General features: G+C 37.1%; 1 protein-coding gene across 2 annotated transcripts in view; it reads left to right on the forward strand.

Annotated features, from left to right (window-relative positions):
• The window catches only part of CHD1 (chromodomain helicase DNA binding protein 1), an 86,662-nt gene that overhangs the window by 41,718 nt on the left and 23,505 nt on the right, over positions 1–21,439 (forward strand). Inside the window, exons 18-32 of one of the 2 annotated variants that reach the window (XM_080677600.1) lie at positions 2,367–2,438; positions 2,881–3,030; positions 3,425–3,573; positions 3,947–4,043; positions 4,154–4,249; positions 8,233–8,409; positions 11,759–11,919; positions 13,196–13,237; positions 14,638–14,768; positions 15,294–15,432; positions 15,653–15,803; positions 17,245–17,367; positions 19,375–19,500; positions 19,963–20,235; positions 20,577–20,717. In XM_080677600.1, coding sequence (XP_080533726.1) covers positions 2,367–2,438; positions 2,881–3,030; positions 3,425–3,573; positions 3,947–4,043; positions 4,154–4,249; positions 8,233–8,409; positions 11,759–11,919; positions 13,196–13,237; positions 14,638–14,768; positions 15,294–15,432; positions 15,653–15,803; positions 17,245–17,367; positions 19,375–19,500; positions 19,963–20,235; positions 20,577–20,717 — 2,028 coding nt within the window. The remainder of the gene's footprint in view (positions 1–2,366; positions 2,439–2,880; positions 3,031–3,424; positions 3,574–3,946; positions 4,044–4,153; positions 4,250–8,232; positions 8,410–11,758; positions 11,920–13,195; positions 13,238–14,637; positions 14,769–15,293; positions 15,433–15,652; positions 15,804–17,244; positions 17,368–19,374; positions 19,501–19,962; positions 20,236–20,576; positions 20,718–21,439) is intronic. The other variant, XM_080677599.1, reaches the window with a different exon arrangement.

The raw sequence follows: 21,439 nt of genomic DNA on the forward strand, positions 1-21,439 counted from the left end.
TCTTGACCTTACATTTAACAGCAAAACAATTTTTCTTCAATTTTTATTTTCTTTTAATTCTGTATTTCTCTTCTGTGCTCAAATCTAAAGGAGCCAGCCTTATGTATTAGGCTTTAACCTGAGGAAGGAAAAGAGAGAGCATTCCTTGTCAATGTTATCAGGACAGTTGCAATTTCTGAAGATTTATGTGCTCATAATTATTCTAGTGCATAATTTGCTGAATAAAACTTGATGACCTTAGAGAAGATAGAGACCAAAATTGGCTTATGTTCTGTTTATTTGGTATTTACTTTGAAATTCAACATAATTAAAGCAAATATGGATGAGTGTTTAGTGTTAGAGTCAGGTGCTACTTCCAGAATTTTATATTTTATAATCTTAATCCAGTATATACAGCTAGTGAATTATGTGTATTTGGTTCAGGAAATAGAATTATAATGATCAACTTCAACACACATAATCCCTGCTCTGTTGGTGTTTACAGCGTGGTGTGGGAGATAGACATTAAGCAGTTAATTACAAACAAATATAACATTACATCTTTGGTAAGTGCTATGAAGGACAGGTGTTTGGTGATATGACCATGGTTGAGAAATATGTAGTCATTTAAGGGAAGAAGTAAGAAAGAACAGCTCTATTGATATGTAATTTTTGTTGCATACAACTCATCCATTTAAAGTGCATAATTCATTGGTTTTTAATATAACCGTATATATCCATCACCACAGTCAATTGTAGAATGTTTTCACCACTTCAAAAAGAAACTGTACCCTTTATTTATCACCCTCTGTCTCCCCATTCCACCCCACATTCCCACCCCATCTATGTTGGTTTGTTTTTAGGGAAATTTTTATGTGTACATGGTCAAATGAAAATAAAGAGTACAGCTCTGGCTGGGTGGCTCACTGGGTTGGAGTGTACTGTATACCAAAAGGTTGCAGGTTTGATTCCCAGTCAGGGCACATACCTAGGTTTTGGGTTCCTTCCCCAGTTGGGACACGTACGGGAGGCAAGAGATTGATGTTTTTCTCTCCCCCTCCCCCCCCCCGCCCCTTCTTCTAAAAATCAATGAAAACGTATCATCAGGTGAGGATTAAAAAAGAAAGTATATATACACACAGGAATACTGTGTGTGTGTGTTTGGTACAAAAGTATTTGTAAGCAACTGTTCTCTGCCCCTAATTCTCTTTTCCATATCACTTCCTAGAATCATTTTTAACTTTATTTTGGTTTAGGTCAGTGGTCAGCAAACTGCGGCTCCCGAGCCACATGCGGCTCTTTGGCCCCTTGAGTAGTGTGGCTCTTCCACAAAATACCACGTGCGGGCGCACACGTACAGTGCGATTGAAACTTCGTGGCCCATGCGCAGAAGTCGGTTTTCGGCTCTCAAAAGAAATTTCAATCGTTGTACTGTTGATATTTGGCTCTGTTGACTAATGAGTTTGCCGACCACTGGTTTAGGTCATGCCTCAAAAAATGATTTATTCCACTATTTTTTTAAAGTTTTTTATTGTTATTATTTTTTACTTGTATTGATTTCAGAGGGGAATGGTGAGGGAGAGATAGAAACATCAATGATGAGAGAGAATATCATTGATTGGCTGCCTCCTGCATGCCCCCTACTGGGAATTGAGCAGGCAATTTGGACATGTGCCCTTGACCGGAATTGAACCAAGGACACTTCAGTCTGCAGGCTGATGCTCTATCCACTGAGCAAAACCAGCCAGTGCAAAAGTTTTTTTCTAATTGTAATTTTTAGTCAAAAAGAAACACTTTAAAATTTTATATTTATTTTGGACATCTATTGGTTAGCTAATGTTTAGTAAGCACTTAGTATGTCAGGCACTGTGCTAAGTGTTTTACTGCATTCTCTCACTGAATCCTTTGTATTCTATTAAGTAGGTATTACTCTTATGTTACTAAGGATGAAACTGACAAGAAGAAAAAGCCGAATCACTTGTCCAAGCCACTCATTAATACTCAAATGTGGGCTATTTGACTAGAGCCCCAAATTGGTAATTCTCAAACATTAACTAGAGGGCTTTTTCTGGAACTCCCTCAGAGCTTCATCAGTCTGGGATGGAGCTCAATAATTTGCATTTCTAAAATGTATTGCTTACATAGGGTCTCAGGCAGAATGACACCCTATGCTATTTACTATTCGGGGAAGCAGTCCTAGTGGTTAAGAGCACAGACTCCAGAGACATAATGCCTGGTAATTGTTTTACTGCCTAAAAGTACTTTCTACCCTTACAGTTTTAGCAAAAGCAATGCTGAATTTTTATACATAATTTTATAATTTATTTTAATTCCTTTAAAAAAATTAAATTCTTTTATATGTGGTATTTTAATGTGTTTTATTCTAGAGATTAGATGGATCAATAAAAGGGGAGCTGAGGAAACAAGCTCTAGATCATTTTAATGCTGAAGGATCAGAGGTATGGATGGTTTTAAAATTGTAAATTGTTTTATTCATTATTTTTGTCATACTTGTAGTTTTTAAAAAACATCTTATTGGTGGGAACCAATTGATTTGTAAGTCAGGTTTTTAAATTAATATTGTATGTTATAGAACATTAATCTTTCTTAATACTATTTCAGCATAAGACAGTTAATTTGCTTTAAGTAAATTAGCCCACTTTCATTGAAAAATTTTTTTTAATTTGATGTTTATTTTCCCCATGTATAGCTATATTTTGGAGTCTTATTTGGTTTTTTAGAGGTACATAGATTTTGTTACTATTTTTAAAAACTACCTTTCAGTTTTATTGGTAAGATACTATTTAAGTTCAAAAAGTGAGTAGTAAAACTCTCATACTGATTATTTTGAATTATAATTTCAAAGAATTTAAAATTGTGCCTATTTATAATTCCTTACAGGATTTCTGCTTTTTGCTTTCCACAAGAGCTGGAGGTCTAGGAATTAATTTAGCCTCAGCTGACACTGTGGTTATATTTGATTCTGATTGGAATCCACAAAATGATCTTCAGGCCCAGGCTAGAGCTCATCGTATTGGGCAAAAGAAACAGGTATTCTTCATTCCCCTATTAGTTTTTTTTTCCAGTTTGCTTTTAATAAGTGAAAACTTCACATGGGATGAGCTTTGGTCTATATCAGGGGTCCTCAAACTTTTTAAACAGGGGGGCAGTTCACTGTTCCTCAGACTGTTGGAGGGCTGGACTATAGTTTAAAAAAAAACCTATGAACAAATTCCTGTGCGCACTGCGGGCCCGGGATGAGTCAGCTGCTACGCAGAACAGGCAGTGGGACCCGGTGGGCCGGATAAATGTCCGCGGCGGGCCGCATGTGGCCCGCAGGCCGTAGTTTGAGGACGCCTGGTCTATATTCTAATATTTGGGTACTTCAGATTAGCAAAACAAATCCTTTTCATTTCAATTTGTTTCATCATGCATATCTTCACAGGTGAATATTTATCGTCTAGTTACAAAGGGATCGGTGGAAGAGGATATTCTTGAAAGGGCCAAAAAAAAGATGGTTCTAGATCATCTTGTGATTCAAAGAATGGACACAACTGGGAAGACAGTGCTACATACAGGTTCTGCCCCCTCAAGGTAGCTACTTTACTGTAAAAACTGTCATTTTAGAATCTTACTACATTTATTTTTTTAATGTTATATACTGTAAGCAGATCATTGAAGTACTATTTTTAGTGTAATTTTTTTTTTTTAAAGCATTGGACTAATTTCTAGTCAAAGACATAAATTCAATACCTGATTTCACCACTGTAGTTTTGTATTCTTGGGGAAAATCCCTTTAACATTTAGGCTTCAAGTTATTTTCGTTGTAAAATAAGTATACTACGATGCTTCACCTATCCAACTATGTTATAAGGTGATTATGACAATAATTAATAAAAGTGCTTTAAAAATGTTAAATTTTTAACTGTGAATGTTAAGTGTTTTTATTTGCTTTTCCTGATTTTAGTTCTACTCCTTTCAATAAAGAAGAGTTGTCTGCCATTTTAAAATTTGGTGCTGAGGAACTTTTTAAGGAACCTGAAGGAGAAGAACAAGAGCCCCAGGTAAAAAAAAAACTTCAAAATGTGTTATCTATTTAAACTATATTTAACTACAAAGTACATTTACTTTAAAATATGTTAAAGTATGTTTAAAGATTTTTTTCTAATTATAGGAAATGGATATCGATGAAATCTTGAAGAGGGCTGAAACTCATGAAAATGAACCAGGCCCTTTAACTGTAGGAGATGAATTGCTTTCCCAGTTTAAGGTAAATTTTCTTTAAAATATTTCATACTATCTAATAAAAGAGTAATATGCAAATTAATCATCACTCTGCTACACCCACAAGCCACGCCCACTAGTCAATCAGGAGCGAGTATGTAAATTAACCCCAACCAAGATGGCTGCAGCCACAGAGAGCAGGAGGGAGGCTTGGGTATCCCCGGTGATGGAGGAAGCCAAGCTTTCCGCACACCCTGGCCGGCCCAGGCCTCCACTCAAGGCTACAAAGTTTCAATTATAGAAGATAAATAAATCCCAACAGAAATGGCTACCGCCACAGAGGGAGCAGAAGGCTTGGCTCTGCTCCAGGCTACAAAGTTTCAATTATAGAAGATAAATAAACCCCAGATACCAGGGCCTCTGCTTGGGTCGCTGGGCGGTGTGGCTGGCCTGCAAACCACCACAGGCCCCTTGCCCAGGCCACCCCACGCCCCAAGGGAACCCCCACCCTGATCCGGGATACCCTTCCGGGCAAACCAGCCGGCTCCCACCCATGCACCAGGCCTCTATCCTATCTAATAAAAGAGTAATATGCAGATTGACCATCATTCCAACACACAAGATAGCTCCCCTATGTGGTCAAAGATCCTGCCCCCATGTGGACACAAGATGGCCACCACAAGATGGCCAGCAGGGGAGGGCAGTTGTGGGTGATCAGGCCAGCAGGGGAGGGAAGTTGGGAGGGACCAGGCCTACAAGGAAGGGCAGTTGGGGGCGATCAAGCCTGCAGGGGAGGGCAGTTAGGGGTGACCAGGCCTGCAGGGGAGGGCAGTTAGGGGAAAACAGGCTGGCAGGGGAGCAGTTAGGCATCAATCAGGCTGGCAGGGGAGTGGTTAGGGGGTGATCAGGCTGGCAGGCAGAAGCGGTTAGGGGCAGTCAGGAAGGCAGGCCGGCAATCAGTTGGGAGCCAGCAGTCCTGGATTGTGAGAGGGATGTCCGACTGCCTGTTTAGGCCTGATCCCACCACGATTGGGTCTAAATGGGCAGTCGGACATCCCTCAAGGGGTCCCAGATTGGAGAGGGTGCAGGCTGGGCTGAAGGAAACCCCCCCCCCACGTGTACGAATTTCATGCACCGGGCCTCTAGTAGTTATATGACTTGAGAGAAACAGACTTTATTTCTTAATATCTTTTGTTTTAAAATTTGCCAAGGTGCATAAAATTATTTTTTTCTTATTCTGACAAACCAGTAGCTAATTTGAAAGGGGAGCAAATAATTTATGAATAGTTAAATTTAGTAGAGTGGGGAGGGATACTATTTCCTTAAATTAGCACCTAGAACAGTGCTCAGCCAATAGCATGTCCTCAGATTTTTTGGTAAAAGAATGACTGTGATCCCTTTTTTAGATTTCCATGGCTAAGTCTTTTATCTGATTTTTATTGGAGCAGTTTTAGACATCAGGTTAATTTAAGCATTATCACAACTAAGAAACTTGCAATCAATCAGTCAAAGTAAGCTGTAAGCTCCTATTAATACTTATAAATACTCTTGGTTTGATGAGGGCTAAAATGCTGCCAGGAGTCCTAAAGCAATGTAAGTCAACCGATCTCATCCTATATAATAAAAGCCTAATATGCTAAGTGTCTGGTCGTCTGATTGGCCATTCAACCAATCAAAGAGTAATCCTATCTAATAAAGAGGGAATATGCTAATTGACCCTCACGCCATCACAAAGGAAGGAATATGCTAATTGACTGTCACACCCTCAAAGATGGTGGTGCCCACAGCCAATAAGGAGGGAATATGCTAATTGACTGCCATACCCTCAAATATGGCGGTGCCCTGCCATACCCTCAAATATGGCGGTGCCCAGCCACCCAGGGCCACCTGAGGCTCAGGTAACCAGGGCCAGCCGAAGCTTGCACTGCCGGCAGAGGCAGCAGCAGAGGTGTGATGGGGGCATCGCCTTCCCCTGATTGCTGGGTCGCCTCCTGCCCCTGAGGGCTCCCGGACTGTGAGAGGGGGCAGGCCGGGTTGAGGGACCTCCCCCCCTCCAGTGCATGAATTTTCATGCACTGGGCCTCTAGTATGCTAATGATATGCTAAAGCCGCTTAACTGCTTGCTATGACGTGCTCTGACCACCAGGGGGCAGACAGTTGACCAGTTTCTATGACATGCACTGACCACCAGGGGGCAGACGCTCCGACCTGTAGGTTAGCTTGCTGCGGGGGTCTGGCCGATTGGGACTGAGCTAGATGGGCCGGACACATCCTGGAGCCTTCCCTCCGTCCCTCTCCAGCGGGCCAACCTCCTGCGTCCCTCCCTGGCCCGGATTGTGCACCGGTGGGGTCCCTCGGCCTGGCCTGTGCCCTCTTGCAATCTGGGACCCCTTGGGGGATGTCGGAGAGCCGGTTTCGGCCTGATCCTGCAGGCCAGGCCGTGGGACCCCATTGGTGCACGAATTTGTGCACTGGGCCTCTAGTAGAGTAATAAGTAAGTTGTGCTTAATCTATATAATAAAAGGCTAATATGTAAATTGACCCAACAGTGGAACGACTGGCCACTATGATGTGCATTGACCACCAGGGGGCAGACACTCAATGCAGGAACTGCCCCCTAGTGGTCAGTGCACTCCAACAGGGAGAGTGCCGCTCAGCCAGAAGCCCTGAGCTGGGCTCATGGCTGGCAAACGCGGCAGTGGCAGTGGCAGGAGCCTCTTCCACCTCTGTGGTGGCGCTAAGGATGTCCTAAGCCATCAGTTGGACATCCCCTGAAGGCTCCTGGACTGCGAGAGGGCGCAGGCCAGGCTGAGGGACATCTCCTCCCATGAATTTTGTGCACCGGGCCTCTAGTTTAGTATAAAAAAGCAGGTTCCTCTGTATTCTAGCTACTGTCTATGAACTGAAGTTTTTAAGGATCAGTTCAGTTTGTCATTTGTTCACTCACTAGAGTATTGAGTACCTGCAATGTAATGTGCCATGTACAGGGACACAGCAGTGAATACAAACTTACGTAATTAATTGATCACTCTGCTGCACAGTAGAGGATGTACTGTATTGAGGAAAGAATTAAGCAGGGAGATAAGTTTGAAGATTATTTCAATAATTATAAGAAGTGAATGTTTCTGAAACTTGCACTGACTCTGGCTACAGTTTAACTTTTTCTTTATATAAAGGTATACTATTTGCTTTTTTATTTTGACTAATTGAAAAATTGGAAAAAGTCACCGATAAATTAACAAGAGTATAAATTTATGAGACTGATTTTTATTTTTATACCAGTGATTTGATAACTCAGACAAAGCTGGCTTTAAATAATAGACATGAGAGAATAAACACTGTTTTCAGCCCCATTCCTTATAGAGGATAAGCATAGTTTTCTTGTCTTCATCCAGTTATCTATAAATTTTAATGTACTAATATTGGCAATTAGCTTTAATGAGTACTTTCTTATACCAGACAGCACAGTTCTTTTAATATAGTATCTTATTTAAACCTCACAAAAGTTAGTGTACTATTGCTATCACTTTTGTTTTAGAGATGAAAAACTAGGGGTTGGGGAACCTAAATAAATTTAGTGTCTCAGTAGCTAAATTTAGCTTGTCAGTAGCACTTGAGGTACTATTCTTATGAAAATAAAAATAAGAATATTGGATTGTTCTATAGCAGTTAGTAGTTAATGAACTGGTGTGGTAATTCCTGCAGAAGGCAATTTAGCATGTTGCTAATATAAATTACTTTATTATTCTCTTAACCTTCTCTAGTTCTGTTGTAATAGTTTTATTGAATAGCAGGACAAAAGAGAATCATTCCTGAAAAAGAATTCTTAGAAGTCATTTGGTTTGATCTACTTTGACCTAATAAAGAAATAAACTTAGATAATTTAGCATTCAGCATTCATACTTGGTTTACTCCATAGTCATATTCATTATCCTTTTATGCCACTTCCTCCCCCCAAAAAATGAAAAATAAATTTAAATGTGAGTTGTTTTTTAATGCTTACTCTGTTAATATTCTGGAATTCATTAGGTTGCCAACTTTTCAAACATGGATGAGGATGACATTGAGTTGGAACCTGAACGAAATTCAAAGAATTGGGAAGAAATCATTCCAGAAGATCAAAGAAGACGATTAGAAGAGGAAGAAAGACAAAAAGAACTTGAAGAAATTTATATGCTTCCAAGAATGAGAAACTGTGCTAAGCAGGTGACTTTTTAATTTTAAAGATATTTTTATAATGAAAGAATATTCACATCTGGATTGATCTTTTTTCTGTTAATGAAAGATATTGGTCTATAGTTTTCATGTAATATCTTCATCTGATTTGATAATGCTTCATAAATTGAATTGAAGAGTGTTCCCTCCTATTTTTGTAGAGTTGTGTAAATTGTTAATATTTCTTAATTAAATGTTTGGTAGTATTTTTCAGGGAAACTATCTATGCCTGGAGTTTTTTTTATTAGAAGAATTTTAAACTATAACTTCAGTTTCTTTTCTAAATATGAATTATTCAGAATATCTTAAGTGAATTTGGTAGTGTTTCTTTCAAGAGATTGGTCCATTTTATCCAAGTTGTTTAATTTATGGGCATAAAGTTATTCATAATATCCTTTGTTATCCTTCTAGTGCAGAGGTGGGCAAACTTTTTGACTCGAGGGCCACAATGGTTCTTAAACTGGACCGGAGGGCCGGAACAAAAGCATGGATGGAGTGTTTGTGTGAACTAATATAAATTCAAAGTAAAGGAGCGGAGGGGAGAGCAAGAGAACCGGATAGAACAGCCAGATCCAGCCCGCGGGCCGTAGTTTGCCCACGGCTGTTCTAGTGTCTATAAGATATTCCCCTCTCTTCTTAATACTGCTAAATATTTTCATGATCATTCTAGGTAGAGGTTTATTTTATTTATCTTTTCAAAGGACTACCTTTTGGTATACTGATTTTCTATTTTAAATTTTATTGATTTCTCCTCTTTATTATTTATCCTTTTTTTTTTTTTTTGGCTTTAATTTGCTCTTTTTTTCTGTCTTTGGATGTAAGCTTAGACCATTGCATCAAGACCTTCCTTTCCTAATATTAGCTTTTAATGCTAATATTAGAAGTTTCCCCTAAGTACTGCTTTTCTGAATCTCCAATTTTTGATATCTGGTGTGTTTTCATTAATTCAAAATATTTTTTTTCCCTTGTGGCTTCCTCTTTAACCCATTGGTTTCTGTTTTAGAAGTATGTTGATTAATTCCCAAACATTTGGGAGATTTTCCAAGTATCTTCGTTAGTAATTTCTAGTTTAATTCTGTCATGGCCAGAGAGCATTCCCTGTATGGTTTGAAGTTTTAAAAAATTGTTGATTATTTTGTGGCCCAAATGAACAAAATAGTCAGGTTTTTAGATGATGGTAACAGTGTCATGCTAAACTATTTTGGATCCTGCTGCAAAAGGAAAAAAACCTTAATACTAGATTTTTTGCATTAACTTTTGTTTTTTAGGATATTGCATTATAATATAGTTGTCTTTATGACTGAGTTTTTTGGTGCCTCTTTTGAGGCAACTGAGGGACTTGCCTCACCCTAGTCCTTGGCCTGCTACTCTTCTCCTAAGGCAGGGTTTTTAGTTTTCTTTTCCTACAACTATATTAGGTCTTCTTCTATGCGCTCAGTTCAGTAGCTGAGATGGGTCTGGCAAGATTTCCTGTCTGTATTCTGAAAGGTGACTGCTCCCTTTCTTCATGGCTGCACCACAAAGTCAAGTTTTCTCTGATTTCTCTCATGAGCACCTGGTGTAGGTTTGTGGAAAAGTGCTTGAGAGTGGGTGCAGGTTCTCCTTTTGTCTTTGGTTCCCAGGGATTCTATGCTCTCAAGGCAGCCCACATTCAGCCTTTAGCAAATTTTTAACTTCCTCTTACCTGCTTTTATAGTACTTGATGTCTACCATTCACGTTCTTCCCAAGTGAGCCAGTATTTGAGCCCCATCTCTTCTTAGAAGCTGCTGTATTTCCTTATATTTGAGACTGTTAGGTTGCCTTGTGATTTTTATGTGTTTAAAAACAGTGATGATTTTTTAAATTAGATTTTAGAGATTATGATTTTTATTGTTATGGTAGGAGCAACCTACCAACTTCATACATCCCACACAGATATGGAGCCAAATAATGTGTTTGGCCTGAAAGTGACCATGTTTGTAGTTTCCTGTTTGTATTTATTTTTTCAAACCCTATAATGGTTTCCTTTTACAGTGGATGGGAAGCATAGCATTATATTAGATCTTATGAAAGGCTGTTAGAACAGTAAAAACTAAATGCCCATTCTTAACTTTCAATAAGCTTTCAGCATATTAAAGGTATTCAGAATATATACTGAGACTTTGGAAAAATGCTAAAGACTTACAGAAAATATGCTTTGGTATATTTGTTAAACAACTAATGGATATTTAGTTATTTTTATGTGGGTTCAACTGGCATTTTTTTTTCTTTTAAATATTTGTTCAACCTAATTAGAATACTACTAAGTGGATACTTAGGAGAACAGATAAAAATGACACATAATCTGTCCACCCAGAGGTAATCACTAATAATATATTATGGTATACATAATTCCAGTATTTTTATACATATCTGCCAAATTTAATTGGAGTATTAATTTGGAAGTTGCTTTCTTTGACAGTATATAATGAATGTTATTCTACAAAATTTTTTTTTTGTAATCCTCACTTGAGGATACGTTTTTATTGATTTGAGAGAGAAAGAGAGGGAGAAACATTGATGTGAGAGAGAAAGATCAATCAGTTGCCTCCTGTATGTGCCCCAACTAGGGACTGAAACCATAACCTTTTGGGGGACGGGATGGCGCTCCAGCCAACTGAGCCACCCAGCCAGGGATACAACACAATTTTTTATGGCTTTCTTAAACTTCCCATTGTATAGGTTATTTGTCCAGTCTCTTTGATGAACATTTAGATTATTTGCTATTTAAAAAAGAAATCTATGCTGTAAATGACTTTATTCGCCAATGTTCCCTCACATTTCTCATCTCAGGAAATATGCCTGGGAATGATGTTGCTGTGTCAGCAGAATGATAATTTTCAAGGCTTTTAATACAATATCGCTAAATTGCCTTCTGTCCCAGTTTAAATACCCAGTAGAAGTATATTACTGGTCATTCTTCTATCCCATTACTAATAGCTATTATTGCTTAGTTGGTATTGGTCAAATTGATGGATTAATAAAAGAATTCCATTTCATTGTTAATTCTCATTTTTAAAAAGTGTTACCAATGAGTTTGTATGATTTTATGCTTACGTTATTTGATTAATTGCTTGGTAATAACTTCTCATTTTTACAAAAGGACAGTGGGTGTTTTCCTTTAGATTTATAAGAATGCATTACATATTAAGGTTATTGATAACTCTATCATTAACATGCTATATTTTTCTGTTTGCTTTTAAAATTTATTTTTATGGAATATTTTTGATTTATAGAAAAGCATTTGAAGTTTTTAAATTTTGTCAGTCTTGTATAATTTTCTTCGCTCTAAGTTTGGGTAAATTTTTGTTCAAATTCCAGATTAGTTTCAATGGAAATGAAGGGAGGCGCAGTAGAAGCAGGAGATATTCTGGATCTGATAGTGATTCAATCTCAGAAAGGAAAAGGCCAAAGAAACGTGGAAGACCACGAACTATCCCTCGAGAGAATATTAAAGGATTTAGTGATGCAGAAATTCGGCGGTAAGATGATGTGACACCATTTTACTTCATTTTATTTTTATTAGAGGGTGAAACTAAAATACAGAAATCCCAACATTTTAAAGATGAAGGTGAAAGTGTTAGAGGAAGTAAATATATGAAAATTGTTTAGTAATTGGGTGGGTTCTGCTTTTGTGTGTTCATTATAACTATGAGAAAAAAAATGTTTGGCATCTAATCTTTGCATATTATTTATTGGTTTTATTAATGTGGTTCAGAACAGTGGCCTTTTTGAATAATGAATGTATATTTCAATATATTAGACTTATTTAATAAAAATTCTCACTGCACTTCTGACTCCCAACATTACTATTTTTATGTGGGGATAATTTAGTTCCATATTTTTCTAGTTTTTAAATTCTGAAGTAATTCGTTTTTTGAAACTAACCATGTTAAGGGTATTTCTGATATGTCCAAGTAGGAATTGAGGTAAGATTGGGTAGTAAAATAAATTGTAGCTTTCTTTCAAAATATATTTATGTGTATATACAAATATGTTTAAGGGGAATAGGATAACTTTACTTTTGTTTATGTAATAATTTTGCTTATGAAATTTGTAAAAAGGTTGTTCATTATTGTATTTTGAGAGTTTGTTTCTTTCAAGCCATTGTAACTCTTTTCTTTTACATCATAGACCTGACCGATAAAGTTCTTCCTCATTCTTTCTACCAGAAAATTAAATATGTTATTAGATTTTATTAAGGGTATTTTATGACCACCTGATTTGCTGGACTTTCTGTCTTTAGTTGAAGAGGCATTTCAACTTTTCCTGGATATTTTTCCTCATCCATCAACCACTTGGGTAGCTTTGTTCTTAAGTAAAATTTTTATTTTCCATTGTTGGTATAATACCCTAATTCTGAATTAAAGCTATTTTCAGTAAATTTTATCAACACTTGGAATGTTAGGAGGTGCAATATGATTGATAATTCTGGAGACACTTCCTGTGGTAGCCTTGAACCTTATTTTGTCTTGTGAAAAAAAATAAAGTAATTTCTAAAATAAAATTTAGCTTCTATTGTTTTATTTATATTGGTTTCTAAACATCATCCTGGGTGTTAATTTCTTGTCTTATTTGGTATGTTTTAATATTTTAACATTTTGGTTTCTAGCATAGTTTATTCATTTTTGTCAGTAACTACCTTGAATTAATTTGTATTCTAACAAGTATTTCCTTTTTTCTATATATTTATAAATTTATCTATTGTTTAATGGGTAGTGAAGCCTGCATTTAAATCAAACAATTATTTTCTGCTAGGTTTATCAAGAGTTACAAGAAATTTGGTGGCCCTCTAGAAAGGTAAATACATCTGTTATTCTCATAGAATTATAGTATGTTTTATGTTCTTGTCAGGGTTTTTTGTTTATACTAATATTTAGTTTAGGTACTTGTTAAATTTGCTTTTAACAGACATTTACAAAGTTAATCTGTAGAAAGCAAAATTCAAGTAGTTTTGAAAAATGTTTTACTGACATCCTTAATTCTTTCTAATCTCTAAAATTTTACCTGCCAATGAATTTTTCTATAAAATACTTTTCATTTCTATAATGTTTAAGGTACTTTCAAAGGCTTTATCATTTTTTAAATGAGAAACTTATAACTAGCAGATTCATTCTTAGGAAAACTGAGTTGCTTACCTAGCCACCTTACTTAAAGACCTGTTTTATTTTCTCTTACTAGGGAAATTTCCTTGTTTTCCTAAATACAGCTTCCTCTTACACAAACTGTACTAAAATGTCGCGACAGGTTTTTTTGTTATTGTTGTTATTAGTTAATTTTAGTCATTGTCTGTGATTTGGATATTCATTGTTCTTTGTTATGGTAAACCCATTGTCTGGATATAGAATGGCAAAGACTAAAGGGTTAACATTTTTTCTTTACACAACTCCTTAAAATAAAGATATTTTCTTTTTTGTTTTGAGATGACTTGCATACAATACAATAAAAGACTTGCATAATTATTTTATATGATGAAAAAACTGAACATTAATAATCATATTATCTACTCTGTACATAGTAATTACAAATTATAGAACTTTACTCTTACGTCTTTTTCATTTATAATTATTACAACACTTAAGCACTTCTTTTGAATTTAAGATCTGGTCAGTTATAAAAAGGTTTTGTAGAATCCTATATAATAAAAGTGTAATATGTAAATCAACCGAACAGCAGAACAACTGGTCGCTATGACACGCACTGACAACCAGGGGGCAGATGCTCAATGCAGGAGCTGCCCCCTAGTAGTCAGTGCACTCTCACAGCGGGAGCACCGCTCAGCCAGAAGCCAGGCTCATGGCTGGTGAGCCCAGCAGCCGTGGTGGGAGCCTCTTCTGCCTCTGCTGCAGGCAGGCTGTAAGGAGTGAGCGGTCCCAGACTGGGAGAGGGCGCAGGCCAGGCTGAGGGACATCCCCTCCCCCACCCCAGTGTATGAATCTCGTGCACCAGGCCTCTAGTTATTACATAATCTTCAAATTTGGAGCATACCACTTGTTCTGTAATGAATTGGTTTACTTTATTATCATACTTGAATATATAGACAAATTGTTTCCCCATCAAATCTTCCTGGTTTTTATTTATCTTACGCCAATTATATGAACTAAAATTTGTATAGCATGAAATAGTGTGATTTGTAGAACTTGAGATGAAATGAAATTTAGTCTGCATATTTACCTGAAAATTGTATTATTTTATTACAGATTGGATGCAATAGCTCGAGATGCTGAATTAGTTGATAAGTCAGAGACAGACCTCAGACGACTAGGAGAGTTGGTACATAATGGTTGCATTAAAGCTTTGAAGGATAATTCTTCAGGAACAGAACGGACAGGTAATATTAAAATGAGAATGATTTAAAGAGAGGTAAATGGAACTTTTAAAATATGCTTTTATTGAGTTAGGTATTATATCTTAAGTTACCTGTTCATCAGTCTTAAAAGAATATTAGTTTGGGGCATAGTTACTTCATTATGCTTATTTTACAATTCATCCACTAAATAAAAATATTTAGATAAGATTTAGTAATCAGAGGTACTGAAAAAAAAATCATACCGGAAATCTTATTGAGAAATTATTGATCATATCAATAGATTGATGTACCTTCTGCAGTAGATAAAACACTTAAGTACATGAAATGCTTTTTATGAATCCACATCTCCTATTTTACAGTCACTAATATGTACTAAAAAGTCTTGTAGTGAAATTTAAGGTTTGCCAGCACGTTCCCCCCAGACATAAATAATACTAATAGGTAAATACAAGTAATACTTATTAAAATAAATAATAGCATACATTGCTTTTTTACTTTGTAGTAACATATTTTATACTTTTCTTACTCTTTCTTAAAAAAATTAAGGTGGTAGACTTGGAAAAGTAAAGGGTCCAACATTCCGAATATCAGGAGTACAAGTGAATGCCAAATTAGTCATCTCCCATGAAGAAGAATTAATACCATTACACAAATCCATTCCTTCAGATCCAGAAGAAAGAAAGCAGTGAGTTGCTTACTTTTTCCATTGTAAAATATTTCTTGTTACTCAATAATTTGGATATGAATGTAGGTTAAAATGTTTTTTATGTCATTGGCTAGTGTGACTGAAATGTTTTTTGAACATTAAATTTTGAATGATTCAGATATGTTCTTAACATATTTTTAAAATTAATTTTTAATAAGGCAATTGTAAACTTGACATTGGTTATTAACTTTAATGCTAGGTACACTATCCCATGCCATACAAAGGCTGCTCATTTTGATATAGACTGGGGCAAAGAAGATGATTCCAATTTATTAATTGGCATATATGAATATGGATATGGAAGCTGGGAAATGATTAAAATGGATCCTGACCTCAGTCTAACACACAAGGTACTTAAATATTTCTTGATTCTGATGTTGAATTTAATTTTGTTTTTAAATTATGTTAGAACCTGGTTGGTGTGGCTTAATGATTGAGCATTGATCTATGAGCCCGAAGGTCATGGTTTGATTCCTGGTCAGGGCACATGCCTGAGTTGTGGGCTCAATCATTGATGTTCCTATCACTCTCTTCCTCTCTCAAATAATACAAAAAATGTTTTAAATTATGTTAGAAATAAACTCAAATAGGTGTCAGGAAAGGCTCTAGATAGTTGTGTGACCTTGGCTTCTTTAGAATCTGGTTTTCATGAAGGGATTTCATGAATTTAAATATTCTCTGAGATTTTGCTTTACCTCTAAAATTATATTTTTGTTAAGGCATTTTTCTTTAGCTTAAAAGTAAATCTTAACTAGATTATTCATGGGGAAAAAAGATTCTGAAATCTTTTATAATTTTTGTAATGTCAAACCATGTTTAGGATTTCTGATGATTTGATATTACCACATTAATGAAATCATTTCTTTGCCTAGAATGGAAACCACTGAAAGCATTGCCTTATTCTTATCATTTAAGTTCCCTTTTTATATTTTACTTCTTCACAGACAAATGGGAATCTTGAGATATTAGAAATTTGTCATTTGCTTCTTTGAAGCAAAACTAGAGTCCTACTGTAAAAGTTTCCTCACAGTGCCTGTTGTGGGTCATCTTCTATACTAATAAAAGGGTAATATGCTAATTAGGGCAGACATCTTCTGGACAAAGCCACAATGGCTCCCTGAGGCTCAGTCAAGCCGCAGATGGCGGCTGCCGCTACCAGGGCCAGCCTGAGCCTCAGGCAAGCCGTGGTGGCTGCAAGGGCCGAGGCTCAGGCAGCCGCAGCGGCCAGCAGTGGTTGCAGCAGAGGTGTGATGAGGGTGTTGCTTTCCCCTGATTGGCCCTGTTGCCTCCCGCAGAGGGAGGCCAGAGGCAGCAGCAGCGAGGGTGTGATGGCAGTGCCTTCCCCTGATTGGCCGGTCACCTCCGCAGTAGGACATCCGCTGAGAGCTCCCGGACTGTGAGAGGGGGCAGGCCAGTCTGAGGGACACACACAGCCCCCCAGTGCATGAATTTTCATGCACCGGGCCTCTAGTGTTTAATAAACACTGGATGCTAAATACACTATTGTGTATTTGGAAGAAATTTTTAACCTCACACTGTGTATTCTCATTTTGAAGAGGGATTTTTTTTCCTCCGTTGTGTATTTATTTAAAATTCTTTCCTGGTAAACTGATCTTTACTGTGTCATAGATATTAAAAAATGTATTTTTCATTCTAAGTTTATTCCTAAATATTGAAATAATTATAATTTGTTAGTGAATTGTATATATTTAAAAAAATAAATAAGCACTTTTTAGCTTTAAATTTTTTCATTTTATTAAAGACAAACTGAAAAAATTAATTGCTTTTCAGATTCTTCCAGATGACCCCGATAAAAAACCACAAGCAAAACAGTTGCAGACTCGGGCAGACTACCTCATCAAATTACTTAGTAGAGATCTTGCAAAAAAAGAAGCTCAAAGACTTTCTGGTGCAGTAAGTTAAAATTCAGATGCTAAAGAGCAGTTTACTTTTAAGACAAGTCTAGCTTACTGATTGCCTTAGACCAGCAATTTTCAACCATTTTCTTCTCATGACAAACATAAACTAAGTAGGGCCCAGTGCACGAATTCATGCACCTTGAAAGGAACTGAGGGCTGTGAGGCTGCGGTAGGCACAGGGGTGGGTCTCTGCCCATCTTCCATGCCCCCACCTGGCCCCTTCCACCGAGGCCCACAGTCCCTGTATGCTGGCGGCCCTGCACCTGCCACCACCACTCCCACACGCTGATAGCGCTGGCCCCACTTGCAACCTCTGAAGGCAAGGAGCAATTGGGGCCGGTGCCAGCAGCAAGTGCAAGCGGGGCCGGCACCATCAGCAGGTGTGAGTGGTAGCTGCTGCCCTAATTGCCCCTCAGGATCAGGGGGAGGTGGAGAAGCCCTCAGGGGTGATCAGGGCCAGCAGCCGCTGCTTGCACCCACTGATGGTGCTGGGCACTGGTAGCAGGTGCAAGTGGGGCTGGCACTGGCAGCAGGTGTGAGAGGCGGCTGCTGGCTCTGATTTCCCCTCAGGAGCAGGGGGAGGTGGAGAACCCCTGAGGGGCGATTGGGGCTAGCAGTGGGTGTGAGTGGCGGCTCTGATACTGGCAGTGGGTGCGAGCAGGGCTGGCGCTGGCAGCAGGTGCAAGCACTGGGCAGGACTGTGGCACACGGGAGCAAAGAGTTTTCAGTAACCACCCGGGGTTCGCCCTGATGACAGCGACCAGTGCCCCGCCTTGTTCTGGCGCCCCCACTCACCTGCTCCACCATCCCGCCACAGCCGACACCTGCCATGTTCCTTGCACACTCCCTAGTGGTCAGCGCATGTCATAGTGAATGGTTGTTCAGTTGTTCTGGTTGTGCCGATTGTTCCACCATTTCGTCTATTTGCATATTAGCCTTTTATTATATAGGACTACTAAAAATTATACTTTGTGCTGATCTGACAAAAAATTAGGAATAATTTTTACTCATTCACACCAGACAGCTGTTGTTGTGCTGGCTGTTGTCATTCTTATATCTAACAATCTAAGGAAAAAGAGGTAAGTGCCCATGACGACATAGTCCAGTATTGCATATTTTAAAAATTCTTGTAGGATACCAGTGTGTCTCTTGCAGCACACCAGTATGCCGCTGCACACCGGCTGACAACCGCTGCCCTAGAAAGACATCTGTGGTTAATATGAACTTACAAGTGTATTTTCCCATAATTTAGTGGTGTCACTTGAATATGGTAATATTTTGCCTTAAATTATCTCAGCATTCATGTTAACACTGATGAGTCATGTCTTTCAGAAGTGAGATTACTTTTTTTCTTTAGTATTTAGAGAGGAAGTGGGGGCAACTTGTTTAAAATGGAGTTCTTTTTGAAAGGTCAAGCCTCCATTACTGTGTTATTTGGAGACATTGGAAAGCTTAAGGAGAAGCATTAAAGATCACTGAGCTTATTTATGAGGGGCTCCAAAAAAGTAGGAAGAAGACACTAAAAGGTGATTGGAACTGTAGAAATCTTTAAAAATTTACCTGTGACCATAATGTCATAATTACATATGTACCATTAAAAATAATTTCTAATACTACTCTGGTAGCATTAAATTTAGTTGAAGATAATAACTTAGGATGGGGTAAAACCCTCCTTCTGTTTCTCTCTACCTCATTTTAATTAAGTTGCTAGAAGCTCAGAGTGCGAAATCACGCAGCCCTGCCTACCTGCACACACCTCGCCACACGCACAGTCCCACCCACCCATGCCAATCTTTGGTTGTTATGGCATTAGGACCACTGGGTTTTTATAATATAGATATGACATTTGTTGACTTTCTAAGCTTGGTGTATAGCTTTTTACCAACAGGCTAAGGATTGAGTCAAACTATTCGTTTCTTAACCTTTTTGAATCAGTATTTAAGAAGCTTTTTTAATAAATGGAATCTGTGGAATTGGTTAGAATAAAAATAATTATTTTTAGGGAGGTTCAAAGAGGAGAAAAGCAAGAGCTAAGAAGAATAAATCAATGAAGTCTATAAAGGTGAAAGAGGAAATAAAGAGTGATTCTTCTCCTCTGCTCTCAGAAAAGTCCGATGAAGATGATAAGGTAAGAATGTGTTTTAGAAAAGCAACCCGTTAAATAGAAAGGAACATGGCATGTTTTGGTATGTTTTACATTTGAAATTTGAACTAAAACCTGAAATTTTATTTTTTAGTACTGAAATTTTCTTTAAAAAATAGCTTATTATGCAGTCTCATTTACAGAACGGTATTTCACCCATCCAATAGAATATCATATATTACTAGAGAGATAGAGCAGAGGTCCTTCCTTTTCAAACATTGCCATTTGAGTGAGGTTCTGTCTCCTTTAATTTTATTATGAATTTTGAATGGGACTGGCTTACATTAGTTTTTATAGGAAGGTAAATATTGCATGTGTCATTATTAATAGGATTCTGGATTATTTTTCAGAATCTGCATACATGCAATCGTAGTCATGCAAAGAAAAGAAATTTAATCTTTGTCAAGATTTGGTTAGTAATACATTGGCCATACTTGCACTTTCTAGGATGAGGTCACTTCTTTGAAACATCCAAATAAAAAACTTAAAACAGAAAGAGACAGTGAAGAAAAACCTGAGCCAGATATTTTTATAAAGAAGGAACCAGAAAAAAAGAGGGAAGCAAAAGAAAAGGAAAATAAAAGAGAACTTAAAAGGGAGATAGAAGAAAAAGAGGATAAGAAAGATATAAAGGAAAAAGATTTTAAAGAAAAGAGAGAAAAGAAAGTAAAAGAAGCTATAGAAGCTATGCAGAAAGAAAAAGACATAAAGGAAGAAAAGGTATGCAAATCATAATGTAAAATTTAGAAAGTTACACAATCAACTTATTTATATTTTAGGAGAACAAATTGCCTATCAGCCCATGTTAGTCTCAATAACTGAGTTCAATTCATGTGGGTATCTCGTAGAAGAGAAAAATAGGTTTGAATCCTTTTTAAAATTCCTTACCTATAGGGTAACATTACAGAGTAACCTTATTTATTTATTTATTTTTGTTTTCTCCAAATGAAATTGGGGAAAGATAAAATAGGGATATTAAAAGTGAATAAACAATTGTTTTTGGAAGTGTTAATCATTTTACCTTTGTTACTGTTGGGTTTTTATTTTTGCTTTTTCTTTAGTTGAGCGAATCCAAATCTGATAGCAAGGAAAGATCCAAGAAATCTTCAGTGTCTGATCCTCTAGTTCATATTACTGCAAGTGGTGAACCAGTTCCCATATCTGAAGAATCCGAAGAGCTAGATCAGAAGACATTCAGCATTGTAAGTAGTATACCAGCAGTCACCAACTGGTGGTCCGCAGACCACTAGTGGTCTTTGAAGTCTGAAAGGTTGGTGACCGCTATAGTAGACTGTCTGGTTATTAGTAATAATCCATATAACATTTAAATTGCAGTTTTATTCTTTGCTGCTTTTAATTTAGAAATGTCTTTGAATTTGTTGCTACTGTAATTCAGGTTGTAAAAACAATATATTTGAAAGATAATTTAAATTTAGAATCAATTTGGAAAAACTTTAATAAATGAAGAACTCGAAGGAGAGGCATTTAAGGACTATTTAGAATGAACTTCTTTTCTCCAAGTATAGAATTTAAACCATTTAATTTCTGAACCTATTAACTATATGATACTGCTTCTTATCTTTAGTGAAGGAATAGCTTCTTTTTTAGTATTTTAGGAAGTATAATAAAAAAAAAAAGAGAGAACACTTAAGAAAATATACAAAATACAAGCCCTAATGTTTTATTACTAGGTTCAGTAGACAAAAATTGCCCTGTCAGATTGATATAAAAGTTTCTAAAATTTCTTTGCCTATCCCCTGGAACCAAGTGCGGGTTCATAGACTACACTTGGAGTAACACTGGTCTAAAATATATTGGTTTTATATGCTACCATGCTTGTCATCATTCTGTGTTTAAGCCTGCTTAGAATGGTTTGCTCCAGTGTAAAAAGTACCATTTTTACAAAAGATAAATAAAATTCAAA

This window comes from Plecotus auritus, assembly GCF_963455305.1.
Source record: "Plecotus auritus genome assembly, chromosome: 7".
Classification (NCBI taxonomy): Eukaryota; Metazoa; Chordata; class Mammalia; order Chiroptera; family Vespertilionidae; genus Plecotus; species Plecotus auritus.